Source organism: Macaca fascicularis, chromosome 9 (genome assembly GCF_037993035.2).
Source record: "Macaca fascicularis isolate 582-1 chromosome 9, T2T-MFA8v1.1".
NCBI lineage: Eukaryota > Metazoa > Chordata > Mammalia > Primates > Cercopithecidae > Macaca > Macaca fascicularis.
Genome location: NC_088383.1, coordinates 58,782,882 through 58,800,262, shown reverse-complemented (window position 1 = coordinate 58,800,262; position 17,381 = coordinate 58,782,882). Strand labels below are relative to the sequence as shown.

At 57.5% G+C, this 17,381-nt stretch overlaps 2 protein-coding genes across 3 annotated transcripts in view; both read right to left on the bottom strand.

Annotated features, from left to right (window-relative positions):
- CHAT (choline O-acetyltransferase) overlaps positions 1-8,372 on the bottom strand; it is a 54,354-nt gene extending 45,982 nt beyond the window's left edge. The window contains exons 1-5 of one of the 2 annotated variants that reach the window (XM_045399879.2): positions 8,317-8,372; positions 6,199-6,301; positions 2,883-3,074; positions 2,185-2,303; positions 647-700 (exon numbers count right to left, since the gene is read on the bottom strand). In XM_045399879.2, the coding sequence (XP_045255814.2) occupies positions 647-700; positions 2,185-2,303; positions 2,883-3,074; positions 6,199-6,234 (401 nt within the window). In that variant the 5' untranslated portion in view covers positions 6,235-6,301; positions 8,317-8,372. Of the gene's footprint in view, positions 1-646; positions 701-2,184; positions 2,304-2,882; positions 3,075-6,198; positions 6,305-8,316 lie in introns of those variants that run through there. The other variant, XM_015456011.4, reaches the window with a different exon arrangement.
- A 1,730-nt stretch (positions 8,373-10,102) lies between these two features.
- On the bottom strand, positions 10,103-12,521 carry SLC18A3 (solute carrier family 18 member A3). Its single transcript, XM_005565137.3, has one exon. It carries the CDS (start codon positions 12,080-12,082, stop codon positions 10,484-10,486), a length of 1,599 nt encoding a protein of 532 aa, XP_005565194.1. The 5' UTR covers positions 12,083-12,521; the 3' UTR covers positions 10,103-10,483.
- Between the last annotated feature and the right edge of the window lie 4,860 nt (positions 12,522-17,381).

The window sequence follows — 17,381 nt, the reverse complement described above, 5'->3', positions numbered from 1 at the left end:
CTGTGCAAGGGATGCTTCTTTGGGCCTCTCTGTCTCCTTCCAGCTTCTAATGCCCTTATAGTCTGTACTTTGAGAGACTTGGGTCCTCCAGATCCTTTTACTCTCCCTGCTGCTCTCAGATACCCTCCTGCTCTCCTAAGCTTGGCCAGGAGAGGGACTTTCCTCCTAAAATCAAAGAGAGCCTGCGGTGCTTTAGCAGCCCTCTCCATCTGTCAGAACAGCCTCGTGTCCACTGAACTTGGGGGGATTGAGGACACAGAGGCTCTGGCTGGAGACACCATTCCTCCAAGTGGCAATCAGGACTCCCATCACCTTACTCTAACAACTGTTTCTTCCCCGCCTTCCTATGTGTTCACCAGCTTCAAATGAATTCACTCCACCTGTGCACATATATGTGGAGGGAGGGGGCATTTTTAAAAGATCAAGGAAGGATAGCGCTTGCCCCAGGAAAAGGAACAGTTTACAGTCAGGCCAGCTGGGCTAAAGATCATCCTGATGGTGGGGGAGTGGGTGAGGGCAGGGACACCTGCTCCGTGCCAGGAGCCAGGAATGGGAATACAGAGTTGGAAAAAGACAAGGTCCCTGCAAGGGAGATGGACGCATAGGCAGACTGTGCTGGAACAGGGCACCACCCTCCCAGTCCTACCTGTCCAGCAGGGCCTTGTAGCTGAGTACACCAGAGATGAGGCTGGCTGCAAACCTGCAGGGAGAAGGGAGGCCTGAGCCTTTCCTCCCAGGGCCTGGCTTCCTCCCTCCCTCCCTCCCTCCTTCCATTCTGCCTCCCCTCCCTCCTTCCATTTCCCTTCCATCTCCTTCCTCATCCCTCCCTTCTCTCTCCCTCCTCCCCGCTGCCAAACTCTATGATCCCCCATTGTATGCCGGCTTGTGTGCACTAATCAGATGTGGCTCCTGCACTAATCAGATGTGGTTCCTGCCCTCCAGCCCAGTGCCGTGAGCCCACCACAAGCCTTGGATTCAAAATGGTCCTTTGGTGAGAACTGGGGGTGGAGCAGCTCTTGGGGAGAGGAGAGGAAGCTGGAATCACCTTGAAGAGGAGAGGGAGCAGAGAGGGAGATGGAAGCCAGGAGAGGCCACAGAGCAGGTCACAAGGGACGAAGGGTGAAGGGTGGAGTTCTTCCTTGGAAAGGCCAGCCCTGGGGCTGGACAGGGCAGGACTCCTGGTCTTGTGGAAATGTTCTCCTGGGAAAAGCCAGTAATTTGGTCCCTTTCCCCCTACCCCCCAGTACTAAGGAAAAGGAAATTGAGTGCTTGGGGAAAGGCACTGGAGAAACGAGCAGCGGGAACTGTCATCCTGGGATGCTGGGCCTGGCTTAATTGCACCGGGATGAAAATACTCCTCAGATGCAGTTGTGAGAACTGTTTTCAGAAGTCATTCATCCGTCCACACCTTCCTTCTTCCCTGGGGAGACCCCAGCTACAGTGGGAGGAAAGGCTGGCCAGCTGGTAGGATGGGATGGGGAGGTCTTCCTAGCGTGGCTAAGCCCGGCCCAGAGGTGAGGTGGGCCCTGCCTCTTGCCCTTGGGCCACTTTGGCCTGCCCTCTGCCCTCCCTCTAAACTGTCCCCACCATTTGTCCCACTCAGGTCTTAAGACCAGACTCTGAGAGACTCCAGAAGGGAAACCCTTTCTCCCTGCCCCCATCCTCCATCGTCATCAGCGGCCAGAGGCCCTTCCAACGGCTCAGTGAGCTCTGAAATTACAGCAGATGGCACAGGCTCTGGCTGCTGGCAGGGAGGAATTGTTTCCAGCCTTCTGGGGCCTCAGTTTAGAGCTGCAAGCTCTGGAGGGAAGCAGAGGCCCTCTCAGACAGCCTGGGGCAGTGTTTCCCAGGGACAAGTACTGGTGTGGTCCAGGGCCACATGCCTCCTCTCGGGGCCTCAGCCAGGTGGAGGCTGTGGGGATATTTGGACCCATGACCTCCATGAGTGCCCATTCCACTGCAAGATAAATACAGACTAAGGCTGATCGTGTGATTGTCACTCGAGTGCAGCCACACCTAACCTTGCTCCCCACCTGATGGGCTGGACGTCCACTGTCTCAGGGCATTTGGCCACAGGAAGCTCAGCTGAGGCTCCAGCTTCAGCCTTTCTTTGCTGGCGCTGGGGTAAGGGCCCCTGCCTTGGGTGGGTCCCCAGGTTATGAGCTAGGAGCACCAAGGCCTCACCTCAGCTGGTCGTCGGTGCCAGGGAAGTGCTGCCGAGCAAAGATCACGGCGGGGCTGGAGTTGACAGGCAGGGCCAGGCGGTTGTTGAGATACATGTCATTCAGCCAGTACTCAGACACCTGCCAGGGAGGGCGGGAAAGGCTGTCACATCCCTCCAAACAGTCCTATCCTGACAGCCCCAAGAGAAAATCAGGACACTTCACCAGAGCATTAATTCATTCATTCCACAAATATATGCTAAGCCCCAGGTATGTGCCAGGAGCTTCCCAGTCCACCAGGCCTGTCCTTCACCTTTGCACCCTCCTGTCTCCTTTCTTCTTTCCCAGTCCCCATCCTGGTGGCTTGGTGCTACATCACTGTCCTCTGCCTGTCCTTATAGGTGTCTCCTTCCTGCCTTTCACCCTCTCTTCTTTCCTGATGCGATCTCTGTCCCCATCTGTCCCCTATTCCTGTCCCCGATTTGTCCTCCTCTTTCTCTATCCATATTTCCCGTTCCTCATCTTGTTTGTTTCCCATCCTTGTCCCTTCCTGTCCTCCAATCCATGCCACCTGCCTGTTCCCACCCCTATCCTCCATCCTTGTCCCTCGTCTCTCCTTCTGCCCTGTCTTTGTCCCATACCTGCCTCTCACCGAATTCCCTCTGTCTCCAGGTCTGCCTCCTGCCCCTCTTCTATGGGTCCCTTGTCTGCCCCTCTTACCCAGTTGGCTGTCTTCTCCTGCCGCTCCAACAGTTTCTGCTGCAGGGTCTCACCGAGGCCACCAGGGGCCCCAAACCGCTGCACAATGGCCTGGCTCTTCCTGAACTTCTCCTCAGGCACCAGGTGTCGCATGCACTGCAGGTACGTGGCCAGGGTCTGCCGCAGGGGGGGCACGGGCAGTTTGGGCAGCCCCTGGAGAAGAGGGTTCATAGGCATTGTGCCTCTCATATGTGCGCCCCATGCCTGTCTCCAGGTTGGTCCCTAGTATCTGTGTCGTTCTGCCCCTGTGTTGTTCTCTACCCTGGGGTCTGTCCATTTCTAGAGCTCAGCTCAGCAAAATTATGAATTTAGGAAGTTTTGGTTTGGTCCCTGACCTCACTGTGCTCTGTCCCCAGAAAGGGGTAAAGTGTAGAGGAAAATATGGTGATATTGGCACCAGACAGACCTGGGTTTGTACCCTGACCCTGCCACTGACCAGCTCTGCAAACTTGGGCAAGTCACCCTCCCTCTGTGCCTCAGTTTCTTCCTCTGTAGAATGGGAGTAGTAACCCCTATCTCTCATAGGATCAAACAGATAATAGATATGAAAGGGCTTTTAAGCCACAAAGGATGGATCTAAGATGAAATAGTCCTGTTATTGATATTGTTGGCTACTGGTGACTCTTAATTTAGGATTGTTCCCAGCTGGGGCTCCAGAATCTGATTGATCTCTGGACCTGAAGGGGGCACTCTTAAGGAGAGATTTGGAAGGATAAAAGATGGTTTTGGATGAGAGACAATTCAGTGCTGCCCTAATGACTAGAATCCTACAAGAGGTTTCCTCAGAAGATGATTCATGCCCTGAGCTGCTTATAAGTCCCTCCTACTTATAAAACCCAGGCAGGGGATTTTGTTTCATGTGGGTGTTAGGGGCAGTGGGGGGGATGCAGTGAATGTCCTTCCTCTCCGAATCTCTCCAAGCCTCTGCTCCTCATCCATAGGACATAAATAATAATTCCTACCTGAGAGGAACACAGAGAGAATTAAATGGGGGAAACAACTGGCCTCGGATAGGCACATCTAAAATGTTACGACCTTGCTGTCTTATACTGCCAGAAGAATTCCCAAGTGGAAACTCATACTCTTTGGGGGCCCCAAAGTGTGGCTAGAGCCTGGGAAGAACCCCCCCCGACTCCGCCTTCCTATACGCATGCTGTGCCTCTCAGTTTACTAGCAGCTTTCACCACAGAAGGCTTCTGTGTGGCTTCAGTTTTGTGACTTCCAATTTATTTATGAGGAAACTGAGTCCCAGAGAGTGGAGTAGCTAGTCCAAGGTAACATACAAATCTGATGGCAGACAAGGAGCTAAAATCAGTCTTCCATGTCCACTCTGCTTCTTTCTCCTGGGTCGTTCTCTCCCTTCCCTTTCACTCCCTTTTCCATTCCTTTCCTCTTCTTGTCCCTCACTTGGCCACTGACAATAGGAAGGCAGAACTTATAATAATATTGCTTAAATTGTCCAATTTCTTCTCCTGTAAAATGGGGGTAGTGAGCCCTCCCTCTCATAGGATTAAAGACCTAATGCATGTGAAAGTGCTTTTAAGCCATGAAGGATGGATCTAAGATGAAATAGTCCTGTTACTGATATTGTTGGCTGCTAGTCACTCTTAATTTATAAACTGTTCTCAGCTGGGGCTCCAGAATCTAACTGATCTCCAGACCTGAGGGGCGGGAGGCAGACCTGGAGAGATTTGGAAGGATGAAAGATGGCTTTGGATGAGAGACATAATTCAGTGCTGCCCTAATGACCAGAATTCTGCAACATGGTTCCTGGGACACGCTGGTAGACAGTGAGGCACCTTCCTTCAGGGGCTTCTCCTCTGTGCAGTGATGAGTTTCCATGAGACAGTAAAGGTTCCTCCCCGTAGGCTGCAGAGTGAAGGGGCCCCTTAAAAGCACCTCCTTCTCTGCCCCTGCTGCTGATGGATGAATGGCGGCCTCTGCCTGTCTGATCCTGCCTCTAGGGTTCACTTCTCTGGTAGGGGTGGGGTGTCAGTGCCAACTACGGGCTGCTTCTGCCCTGGGGAATGATGTGAGGACAGATCTGGGCAGCATCCCAGGCTGCCCTGCTCAACCCCAGCGAGCCAGGTCTGGGCCCCCAACCCAGCTGTTCTGGTTGTTCCATCTCTTGCGGCGGGGGGTGGTCTGTGTGATGGGTGGGTGGGTGGGTGAGCACCTACAGAAAGCCCAGCCCAGTTAATGGCCTGGCCAAAAGGGCCCACAAGTCTGGCTAGAGCCTCTACCAGACACTGCCCGCCTTCTTCTAGGCTCTGACAGTGCACTGTGACTTAGCCTGGCTAACAGGGAATCAGCAGTGGGTAAAAAGAAAGCAGGAAATCGCAGCTCAGACATCTCAGCCCCCCCCCCCCAGGGATCTTCCCCAGACTCTCCCAGACTTCTAGCCCTGTACTAAGAGGGTCTTTGGACCTGGGAGTCTCAGGTAATACTCCAAAACTCCGTATTTCCTGGGCAGTTCATGGGAGTCAGATCCTGGGCTGAACTGAGAGACGATGGAGAAACAGAGCCTGCTCTTAAGGAAGCCACAGCCCAATGGGGTGGGTGGAGAAGCATGCCAGTGGACCAGAGGTGACAATAGATGTTTGTCAGCTGCAGAGGTCAGGGCAATGGAGTGAGCAGCTTCTTGGGGAGAAGCCAGAAAATTCTGTTCAGGGTTTCAAATGAGGGCTTGGGGAAGGGGGAACAGGGAAGAGGAGTGGCAAAAAGACAAGTGTGGGAAAGGGGAAACACATGCAGCAACCTGAAATCAGGTGTGTTGCTCTGCCACCCGAAGGCTGGCTGGGGTGGGAGGGAGGATGCCTGCCCAGGGAGGATGGCATTGTCTCAGGCCAGTGGAGAACATAGTGCCTAAGGCTCCAAGGCTGAACTAGAGACAGCAGCTGGAGCTGGGACTTGAGGGGCTTGGAGTAGGAATTCAGCCCCACCCTAAGGCAAAATCACTGGGCTCAAAGCTATCAGAAGTGGAAGCTGGGATGAAGAGAGGCCCTGAAAGGAAAGATAGTGCCTAGCCTGGCCCAGGGATTTGGAAGTTTAGCTCTTAGCATTCCCTTGGCACCCTGAGGCCCATCTCAGCCCCTCCAGGCCCTTCTGGGATCCTCAGCAAGCTGGGGGCGGGGCTGTAGCCTGGGCCTCGTGCCAGTAGAGGACAGGGCTGGGGCCAGGCAAATGCTAGGGGCCAGTCTCAGTCAGGACTGTTCTGCAAGCAAGGGCATGTGGGTGGGGAAAGCAGGGTTGAGATAGGACTCCAAAAGTCACTCACAGACTCCTCCTCACTGCTGGGAGTTTTTGCTGCCATGTTATGGGGGACCTTTTCCAGGATGGGTGTCTTGGTGAGTCCTGATCCAGGGATGCAGAGTGTGGACCTGGGGACCAAGAAGTGAGAAGCATCAACACAGCAGCCACATAGACCTATCACAAACCCTCCACCTCCCACCAACAGACCCCTACCCCAGCTCCATGAGGAGGCCAGAGCCTGACAGTTGTATATAGGGGTCTCATTGTAGGCCTGGCCCCAGTCTCGAGTTCCAGCTGTGTGTGCTGACCACAGTGTTCTCTCTGGGCCCCCATATGGGAGACAGTGGTTCCTAAAGTGAGGGTCTGCTCTCATGGGGCTGTTGCCACCCAAGGCCAGCTGACCACCCCAGGGCAATCCAAATCCACCAGGGGTTGCTGGCGGAGTGCTGGTTTTGTTCCTGCCTGGAATCCAATAGATAAGTGCTTTGCTGATCAAGCTCTCTCTTTCCCACTAGCTTCTGAAGGGTAAGACCATACCTACTGTGCTCAGGGCTTCATCTCTGGGGCCTGGCCACATCTCTGGTGTGGAGTAGGGTGAATTTCCTCAGTTGGTTGACTGAGGGAAACAAATGCATGTGTGGGTGAATGGAGGCCTTTAAGGCCCTGTGCTCCAGGATGCATCTGGGCTAATTGGGAGCCTGGCCTGTGGCCAGGGCAGGGAGACTCTGGGCCTGCTGGAGGGACTGTGACCTAGGCAGTCTCGGGTCTGCAGGCTGCCAGTGTAGATGCCATGGGAGTGCCCAGGGAGGTATGTAGGGAGGCAGGGCAGCCAGGGCCCCTAGGGGTCACCAGCCTTAGTCTGGGGAGAGGCAGATTAATTTTGAAGGTACAGTAGAAGTGAGCCAGGCCAAGAGGGCAAAGACTGTTATTATTAGGCTGTGGGTCACAATTGCTATCCTCTGAGATCCCCCTGAACCTAAGCCTCCACAGGCACATACTGATGTTTTCCACCAGCCCACACTCTATTCTCTCTCAAGTCTAAAGCTGATGTTTAGCTCATTTCCTCACCCCTCTCCCCGCCCAACACCACCCCTACCCAGAGGCAAGCATGGTCCACGTATGGGCACATGGCAGGGTTGTTGCCAGGAACAGAGAGTCGAGAAAGATGGATGAATCAGGCCCAAAGATGGAGAAGCCTGGGGCTGCCTTGCAGTGCTGGGCAAAGAATGTAAAGCCCTTGCTGGCACAGTGCAGGGACACTCTCGACTGGCTGGTTCCCAGGCCTCCCAGTGCTGTGAGTTCATAGGGGCTGCCCCCAACTGCAAAGTGAAAGAGGTGGCATCCTGGTGAGCATTCACCAGAGCATGGCAGTCTTTTGAGGGGACAGCAAGGACAAGGTCAGGTTGGAAAAGGACCTGCAGACAATGCAGCCAATGCCTCCTTTTGCTCTGGCCCGGACCCTCCCACCCCCACATTTGGGAGACACTAGTCAGGCCTCAGGGACCTTGAGCTTGAAGAAGAGGGCAGAGCTGGGTGGGATGGTTTCCTGGTGGTCCCACCTGCCAGCTCCTCTTCCTGCATCACTACTGGGCGGATGCCTAGAGGGTGTATGTGTGAATATGTCTGTCTGTCTGTTTTGTGCCTCGCACCCATGATCCTGCCAGCCTGGCTTTCCAAGGGCTGCCTGCTCTGCCCGGAAGGTCCAACCCCAGTCTGGCCGGTCATCACAGGCTGTCATCGGCTATGTCCTGGCTCAGACTTGCCACCAGCGGCTGATCCTTCCTTCTTCCCCACCCCCTGCTCCCGGGAGAGGCGGTTGCGAACCAGCAATTCAGGCGAGTTGGGTCAGACCCGCGGACCCTCCGACTAGACACAGAAAGTGCTTAGCAGATGCTGGGCCAAGTGAAGTGAGAACATGCGCTTGGAGTCCCGAAGCCCTGATGGTCAAGCCTCCCCAAGACCAGGCAAAGAAGCAGTGCAATCCTGCAGCTTCCCAGCTGACCCCCGACGGCCGCTGCTGCGCAGGACTCGGAGGACTCCACGAGTCCTTGGGCCTCTCGGCCCCGATGCTGTCCCTGGGTAGAGCCCCCGACCGCCGCCCTTGCTCCCGGCACCGCGCTCCGCCAGCCCAGCCCAGCCCTGCTTCTCACCTGCTCTCCTCGGCTCTGCTGCCTTGGCCGCCGCTGCACCGCACCACTCAGGAGTGTGGGCGGGGGTGTGAGCCGGAAGGGGTGGGGGGCGTGTCGCAGCGCGAGGGTGGGGGCTGCCGCCTGGGTTCTGGGCAGGGCCTCCGACGTCGCCCAGGTCCCCGCGGCCACCCGACTGGAGAAAGCAAGCTGGCCGCACTTCTCTCCTTCCTCTTGTTCCTCCTCCCTCCTCTCTCTTGCATTTCCTCCCTCCCTCAAGACCCCCTTCTTCTCTCTTCTTCGCGGTCCTCAGTCCCCCATCCCTTCCCCTGCTTCCCGCCCAGGGATCCCAGCTCCCGGCCCCCAGAATCTACCTGGAGGGCTTCCTGGAGGAACTAGAGCAACAAATTTAGGCTCTAGAAGGGGTCCAGAACACTGTCCCGCCCACGACCCCTGCCCCTAGCTCACCATTCCCCAGTCACGGCACTTCCCCAACCCCATTATTCTAGCCCTGGGGTGCTGCTGCTCAGAGTCCTGGAGAGGGTTGGGTCTGAGGAAGTCTCTGCTCTCTGCCCTCCTCTCCCCACCATCCAGACCAGTCTCAAACCCTACTACACCGTCTTTCAAAATAATAAGAAGAAACAATAACTGGGTTCAATGTTCATACAGGACTTCCCTTTCTGTTACCATCCAATTCCTGCTGGCTCTATGGGTGGGGAGCAGAGGTGGGTGCTACAGACTTGGGACAATTCTAATGGCAGACATGGGAATGCTTAAGGACTGAGGCAGGAGGCAGACTTTCCTTTCAGACCAAAGCATCCCCCACCCCAGATAGAGACCCCCACACACAAACAGCACAGACAGACTGACAAAGGCAGACTCCGCCCAGGCACACACAGCCCGACTGGCAGATCGAGGACAGACATGCGCACAACAGCAGAGCAGACCCCCACAGAGGCAGCAAACACACAGGCGACCCTGACCTGCAGCATCTTCACGCTGGGATGGGAAGACTCTGCCTCCATCATCAGACTACAGTCTTCGGAACAGGGAGTGTTGCGCAAACGCTGGCCTGAGGCTCTCAGGGCTGGGACTAAGGATGGGAAACTTTCCTGACAGTCCTGGGCCGCTGCTCCCACTCAGGATAGGGTGGCAGTGGGGGTTGGCACCAGGTCGCACACTCGCATCTCTCCCTTCAAGACTCAGACCCTCAGAACTGACAGGGACACAGCAAACACCGACCACGGCTCCCCAACTCCTCCTAGGACAGAGCCTAGTTCTCTAATAAACACACGCATATCACATCATACACACATTTCCAGAGGTCAGACTCTAAAAGATGGGCCGTTTTTCTTCCTCTGCTGGAATGCTCGGCTCCTACTCCTTTCTCAAAGCCTGAACGGGGCGGGGATTCTGGTCTGAAGGGAAGCTCAGCCCAGGCGCCTCAGAGTTCTGTGGATGGTTTGAGGCGTGTCCTCAAAGGGCGGGGCCTGGCGTGCCCAGCTGGAGCGGGTCCTCAGGCTACTCCGGGCGGCACCCCCGGGCTCTGCGCTGGGCCTGGAAAGGAGGATCTGTCCTGGGCCCACGGGAGCGTGGTGCTCCTTGGTGATCGTGGGTGACAGCCTTTGTTGGGTTTGCTTCCTTCCTATTCCCTTTTCCAGGTAGAAAAAGAGCTACAGGCACCTGCTTGTTAGTTTGGCTCAGGCCTGGTTTGGGACTTGGAGACGCAGTTCACCCTCCCCTCTGCTCTGGCCCTGCCCCCCACCACGCACCCCCCCCCCCCCCCAGTAAAGAGACTCGGCCTCCTGGGACAGACACGGTTTATTGATTTGGGCGGAGGCACCGCGGTGCAGCGGCCCAAGTTTGGCACTGAGAGCAATGGAAGGAAGGACAGACAGATGCAGGCTCTACACAGGGGAGCCGCAGATGGGGACTCGGGGTCCTCATCACCTCTGCAAGGAGCGCGATGGCTTCGCTTGCCTCGGTGCTCCAAGCCCCACTGGACAAGAGAGAAAGGGATATGGAATGGGTCACAGGGAGGGGATTCGGGCAGAAGTCAAGGTTGAGGAGGGGTTGGGGTACTGGCTGGAGGAGGTGGACCCTGAGCCAGAGCTGGCCCGTGGGCTTGCAGAGCAGCCGCCTTGACCCAAGGCGGGTGGGTGGGCTGGAGGAGGAGTGGGGATGCTAGCTGCGGGTGTAGTAGTAATTGTAGTCGTCCTCGCACTCGTCAAAAGGGCCAGGCGGGCTGCGAGGCTCGCCGTCCTGGCCAGACACAGGACGCTCACGCAGTCGCACCGCATCGTACAGACCTTGCGGTGGCTCATCAAGCAGCACATCGCGCTCGGACCGGGAGCGCGTCAGGAGACCCACGTTGCGGAGCAGCAGCAAAACGGGAGCATAGAGCAGGTTGGCCAGACCCATGCCAAGGCTGAGCTGCTCAAAGCCCAGCGAGTGCACAATGTGGCCCGCCACTATGGGCCCGAGCGCGTAGGCCACAGAATAGGAGATGTCGGCGATGGCATAGACGCTGCCATACACTGAGACGTGGCGCACGTCCACCAAGAAGGCGAGCGTGGGCAGCAGTGCTGTGTCGACTAGGGCTATGCCAAAACAGAGGCCGCAGAGCGAGACCACTAGCGGCGCGAAGGAGCGGCAGGCGGGCACGATGCACGAGCTGGCGCCGATCACAGCCAGCCCTAGCGCGCCGTACAACCACTGCAGGTGTGGGTAGCGCGCCGCCAGGCGCACGGTGAGGTAGACGCCCAGCACATGAGGCACGAAGGCCGGCAGCCAGGCCATGCCCATCTCCCACTCGGAAGCCGCCATCGTATGCTTCATCCACGTGGCAATGGTGGGCTCTAGGAAAGCGAGGGGAATATTACAGGTGGTGAGCGCACCGGCCACCACGGCAATGTAGGGGTCCAGCATGAGGCGGTGGATGGGAGTGCCCACTGGCAGGTTGGCCCGAGCCCGTGCAGCCGCTGAGAAGGGTTTGGCCACCGCCAGCAGCAACAATGCGTCAAAGAACGACACGGCAGCTAGCACCAAGAAGGGCACGCGCTTGCCGGCGAACTCGTAGAGAATACCCCCGAAGGGCGGGGCCACCAGGCTTCCGAAGCTAATGAAGGCCAGAGCCACGCCCAGTGCACGACTGCGCTCCGGCTCCTCCGGGTACTTGTCGGCGATCATGGCTATGCCAGACGTGTCGGCGAAGGCTGAGCCTAGGCCCTGCAGGCTGCGCGCGGCGAACAGCGTGGCGTAGTCCTCGGCGAAGGCGAACATGACCGTAGAGGCGAACATGACGCCCAGGCCGATGAGCAGCGGCACGTCGTAGCTCATGCGGTCGATGAAGGGCCCGCTCAAGGGGTTCACTAGCAGCTGCAGGATGGCCTTGGAAGCAAACAGCACCCCGATCTTCACGTCTTCGCTCTCCGTAGGGTAGCGGGGCCGAAGGGCTGAGCCCGCTGGCCGCGCAGCCGTCGGGGACGCCGAGGTGTTGGCCGCGTAGGCGCTGGCATTGGCCGGAGTGGGCAGCGGCAGGGTGGGCTCCCACACCTCGGGGGTCCGGGTGGGGCCCTCTCCGCCCCCGCGCATGTGGGCGATGTAGTCGGGCACGATGGGCACGATGACCATGTACAGCATGTTGTCCAGTAACAGAGCCACGCACACGATGACCAGCAGCAGGCGCCTCTGCCGCCGGGGCTCCCGCAGCGCCGAGCCCACCGCCTCCGACAGCTTGGTGGCCGCCGCCCGGGCCTGGCCCGCAGGTTCCGCGGGTTCCATGCCCCCACCCCGATGCTCTTCCGAGGACGCCTCCGCCAGGGCCGAGCGCTGGCGTCCCGCAGTGCAGAGACGAGGGCACGGTACTTCGGGGAGGCGGTCCTGGCCGAGCAGACCCCCCGTGCCTCAGGTGGCCGCGGGGCTCATGGCCCAGCGTCCCGGCAAAGGAAAGGACTCCGTCCGGCTAGGCGTTGCCGCTACTCTTAGCGGTTCCCGGGACCCGCGGCTGCTGGGCTCAGGGGCGGCCGGGAAGGCGGGCGCGACGAGGGGCCGGGGCCGGAGACTGGGCGCACTGTGCCCTGAGCGCGCCCAGAGCAGCCCCCACCGCGCTGAGAGGCCGCCCGCGCTGGCCGAGGGGCATGCTGTTGCCGCCCGCCCGGTTGCCCGCCCGTTAGCCCCGCCGCCGCGCTCCCCTCCCCTCGCGTCGGCTCTTGCCTCCTCCGCCGCCTCCTCTTTTTTTTTTCCCTTCCACTCGGGGCTGTGACGCGGCGAGTCCCAGCCCCCGAGTGGTGCCCGGGCCACTTGCGTCGCTCATGCTAATGCGACGTCGGCGGGGCGGGGGCCGGGGGCGGGGCGTGGCAGGACAGGGGTCCGCTCCCCAGATGCTCCAGGGCTGAAGGCCCAGGAAGGGGTCTCGGTGCGGAAGTCCTGAACCAGCCCCTGGGATGGGTGTTCCGCGCCCGGAGCCGACCCTCTGCCCTCCCCCTGCCCGCCCCCCGCCCGCGGTTCTAGGACCCGCGGGGTCAGCGCCCACTCTTCTCCTCCTGGGGAGGGAGGCGCGGCAGCCTGTTCCTCGCGGCCCCTCGAGAGAGGCGGGAGCCGGAGGCTCGCGATCTCCGCCTCAGCCTGGACCTCGGCGCACAGCGGGCAGGAAGCCCCCGAGGTGAGCCGCCGCTGCGTCCATCTGTTTTCGCAGCTGGATTGTGGAGCGGCATCTGGAGGAGCGCTGGACACGGACACCCCCAACCCTTTCTCCGACTCCGCCCCCTGGCCCCTTGCACACACACCCCGCCGGGAGGGGAGGGGAAGGCTCAGCAACTGCCTGGCCTGGCTCTGACCCACCGGCCCCTCCGCAGAATTTCTCTGCAGCGAATCCCGGCCGGGAGCTTGTGGGGACTGAGGGCAGAAGTTGCCTCGCCCCCACCCGGGGTCGCGAATATCAGCTTGGCCGCTGCCGCCCTCTCGCACTGCCTGGCCACACTCCCCCTGCCTGGAATCCCCCTTTCCGCTTTAGCGGTCGGGTCCCCCAGCTCCGCCTCTTCTCTCCCCGCCACCGCACCCCCTCCCCACTCTAGCTCCTCCCAGGCACTCTTCGCACCCGACCGAGCCCTCCCTCGGCTCCTGCCAGCCTCCGCCCCCTGTTCTGCACACTCCCCATCCCTCCTTTTCCAGAGCCTCCTCCAAGCCCCGGGTGGGCTCTGGAGTGACTGTGGCTGGGGTCCTCTCTTGGAACTGTAAGAAACCCTTCTTGGGTGCCGCGCCTACTCCCCGGAGAGCGCCCAGCCACTTCGCTGTCGTCAGAGGCTCCAGGGAGACTCACCTTCCTTCTGGGAGGGCCGCACCCCTTGAGGCACCCGTGCTCAGCTGGCAGGCCGAGCTGCCCAGGCTGTGCGCTGGGCCTGACGCGTCCCCAGAGCGGCGTTGACCCTGGATGGCACATGGAGGCCGTGTTCCAGTGGGCGGACTGGCGGGAGAGAGGCTCCAGGGTGGTTGAGGTTGGAGGTGGGGGTTGTGTTGTTGAGATTACAGTTTGCCTCTCTCTTCCAGAGTCAGAGGGGAGCCTTCTCATTTTTCTGGCCTCAAAAGCAAAGCAGCATTAGACGCAGATGCTTCTCCCATCGTGCCCCCCACCCCGCAGGAAGTGCCGCCATGCAGTGCAAAGAGTGTGGGCTTTCGAGGCAGACAACCAGGATGGCTCCCAGCTCTGTCATGTACTCATTAGAGTACCTGCAGGGAATTACTTTGCCTCTCTGTCCCTCAGTTACTTTCTTTGTAAAATGGAGTAATAATAGTACTTACTGCTAAGGTGGCCAGTCACACAGTTAAGAGCAGTATAAGGACTTCATATGTTGTTGTAGTGTGTAGAATATGCGGTTTATCCTCATTTTTCAGTTGTGGGTCTTGTGAAGAACAGATGAAAGACACGGCGGGGAGGGGCACTTGGCTAGCTGGCTGATCCCTCTGGTTAGGTGGGCATTGTGATTCCAGGCTCTGTCTGGGTTGGTGGAGGACCCAGAAGACATTGGAGTGTCTCCAGCTGTCCCTGAGATGGCTGTGGGATGAAGGGATGGGGACCACTGTGTCAGGGTGAGAGGGGGCAGCCTGGTCACCTGTTGCTCAATCCCTCCACCCACCCAGTCACCCTGGGAAAGGAGGAGAAACTCATCCACTGAAGGGCTGCTAGCACCTGCTCTGCAGTGGCTGAAGTGCCCGCTGTCTGAGGGAGGAAAAGAGTCCCAGTGTGGGCACAGGCCTGGCCCTGGATGACCTTGGACAAGTCACAGCCCCTCAGTGGGGCCCAGCCTCAGCCTCCGCCTGGTTCAGGTTGAGGTGAGAGCCCACTCACTGCAGCCCTTAGCAGAAGTGTGTGCTGCAGAAGGGCTCTTTGGGGGTGGGCTAATTATTTTAAATTTTATTTGATAGCCTTTAGTCAGTACATGCACACTCTCCAGCGCATCCTAGTCTCGCCCCAGCTGACTTCACACACTTATGCCACTTGCTGGTTCTCTATTCATTTGAGTTTGAGACCTCTGGGCTCTTCTGACTCTCCCATTATGAGGCTCTTAAAGGGGCAGTCTCCCAGCCTACAAAACAATTATTATTTATGCACATGCTGTTTTCCCTGTCTGATTAAAGAGAGGAAGACTTGAAGGATACCTTTTTTTTTTTTTTTTTAAATGTCTAGTGGCTGAAGAACAGAGGAATCTTAGAGGAGAGAAATTTTCCCAGGGTCTTCAAGGTGCAGACCACATCTCCAGCCCTCTGGCCCACATGGCTGTTCCTGAGCATGAAGCCAAGTTGTCTCAGGGCTTATGACTAGCTCTCCAGTCCTCAGTTCCTGTGTGGCAGGAGGCACACTCATTTACTACTTGCTTTGTGCCAGGAATATTATGTGTGCTGTTTACTCCATTCTCCCACAATCCTGGTGCAGTGTAGGTGCTATTCCTCTGGTCTTACCAGGTGAGGAAGCTGGGCATGGAGATGCTGGGTTGCTTGGTCAAGCTCCCAGCAACAGATCCTGGAATTAAACCCAGGCTGGGGGACCTGTTTTGTGGTCCTTACACTACTTCCCTATTCGCAGCACTGCGTTGTGCTCCTGCTGCTCCATCTCCAAGGTGGCCGCACGCTGACAGTGTAGGGGTGAGGGGCAGATGAAGATCCATGGGAGGAGGAAGGTCCTGGGCTGGCTCCCTAAGGAGGCTCCAAAGACACTAAACTCCCTCATTCTCTAACTTCCAGATCAGAGGGCAGCCCCCCACCACCCCAATCCATCATGGCTCCAAATACTGGGGTGCCCGGGTTGCAGGGAGGCGAGAGGCCCCTGCAGCAAAAGGCTACGGAGGGTCTGAGCCGAGATACGAGCTGGCAAAAGCCTCCTCTCCCGGCCAGCTGCGGGGAGCTGTCCAGGGTTCTGGCCCCGGCCCCACTGCAACCAAGAAGCCTCACACGGAGACCCCGCCCCTCTGGCGTCCCCTTCATTCGAACGCTTGGTAAATTCCTTTCCCGACTCCTCTATCTGAGCATAACTTGCAGGCAACAGAGAACTTCCCATCCAATCCTGTAGGAGAAAATGGAAGCATTTTTCTCTCCTTTCTCAACCAGAAATAGCAGTTGTTAGGGCAGCATTCATATCTGGTGCTCAGTGAAAGTTGAATGAGCAGAGGAAGGAAAGAACGTGTTTACTAGACACACAGAAGAGCTTATAAGGCATCAGGCACCGTTCTAAGCATTTGATAAGCATTAACTCATTGAATTCTCTCACCGACCTTCATATTACTTTCTTATAGGCAAAGACTCTGAGGTAAAGTAATGCATTCCGTCAGAGAGCTCACAAGTGGTAAAGATGGGATTCACATGCAGGTGATTTAGTTCCAGCATCCTGCTCCCGGCCGCCATGTGGCCCTGCTGCAGGATGGCTAAAGACTGCGAGATAGCTCGCTTGAAAGTGTCTAGCCCAATGCTTGATACCTAGTAGAAGCTTAATTGTTATTATTTTGTATGGATCGGGACAAATTGGTGATTTCTAGCTGACAACCCTTCTTCTCATTTTATCCACAAGATACAACTGTGTCCACAGTCTGATGGACTAAAATTTCTTCCTTGCTGGATCAGTGCCATGTTGGGGGTGGGGGGCTTGCTGGGGACGGGGGAGTCCTGGTGTGTGGGAGTTTGGGAGGGGTGGAAGGATAGTCATGCTGCACCAGTGCCTGGGTGAGGTCTAGGGCGTATTTGGAGGTCTTGGGTGGGTTGTGGTGGGGGGGTGCTGCTGTGGAGGGAGGTGCCAGCCCAGCCTGGCCTCATTTCTGAGAAGGTCATGGGGCCATGTCAGTTCCAGGGCTTTGCCATTTGTTGCTTCCCTGAAACATCTGGTTCTAGAGAGGTGAAACCACTGTATTTCTGTGGAGAAGCAGGCTGGTGTTGGTTATGGCAGTGTGTGGGTGGGGCACCTGCTCCTGATTTATTATTTCTTTGTCTCTCTGGAAGCACTTAAGCACAGGCTTCATTCCAATCAAGCTCATGAGCCTCTCTGGATTCCAGCACTGGGGGCTGGGGGTGCAGTTTGCTCAGACCTCCATAACCTGTCCCCTGTGCACTGGCTCAGGCGGGCCTCAGGGCCTCAGCATCATTTAATTAATTTAGGCTTCCCCAGTCATATATTCTCAGATTCAAAGGAACAAAGTGGCCCGTGTCAGCCTTTCCCAGAAACCTGTGAGTCTGGTGGCTGGAAGCCAGAGGACTACGTGCCTGCCTGCCTGCCCTTGGCCAGCCTGTCCTCAGTGCCCAGACTTGCTTTGTGTACAACATAGCTGAGCTTCGATAGGGAAAGAGACTGCAGGTGCTGCTTTGTGAGTGGGCCCCACGGCTCCTCTCTACAGCTCCCAAGGGACAGGACCTTGCTCACTTGCTATTTTCTGGCTCCCTGACACTAACTATGAATCATTTGTTGAAAGCATGGCCTCCAAATCCCTTTGGTTTCTGTTCTCTCCACTTTCTTTCCATCTCAATCCAATTAATGTCTCAGATTCGTTTCCTTCCTACGTTGAGACCACTCCCTACCTGCCCCCAGCCCAGATCCTACATC

What these genes read in the sequence shown, in the direction of transcription:
- SLC18A3 (XM_005565137.3), bottom strand. Translation starts at nt 12,082, where the DNA reads ATGGAACCCGCGGAACCTGCGGGCCAGGCCCGGGCGGCGGCCACCAAG.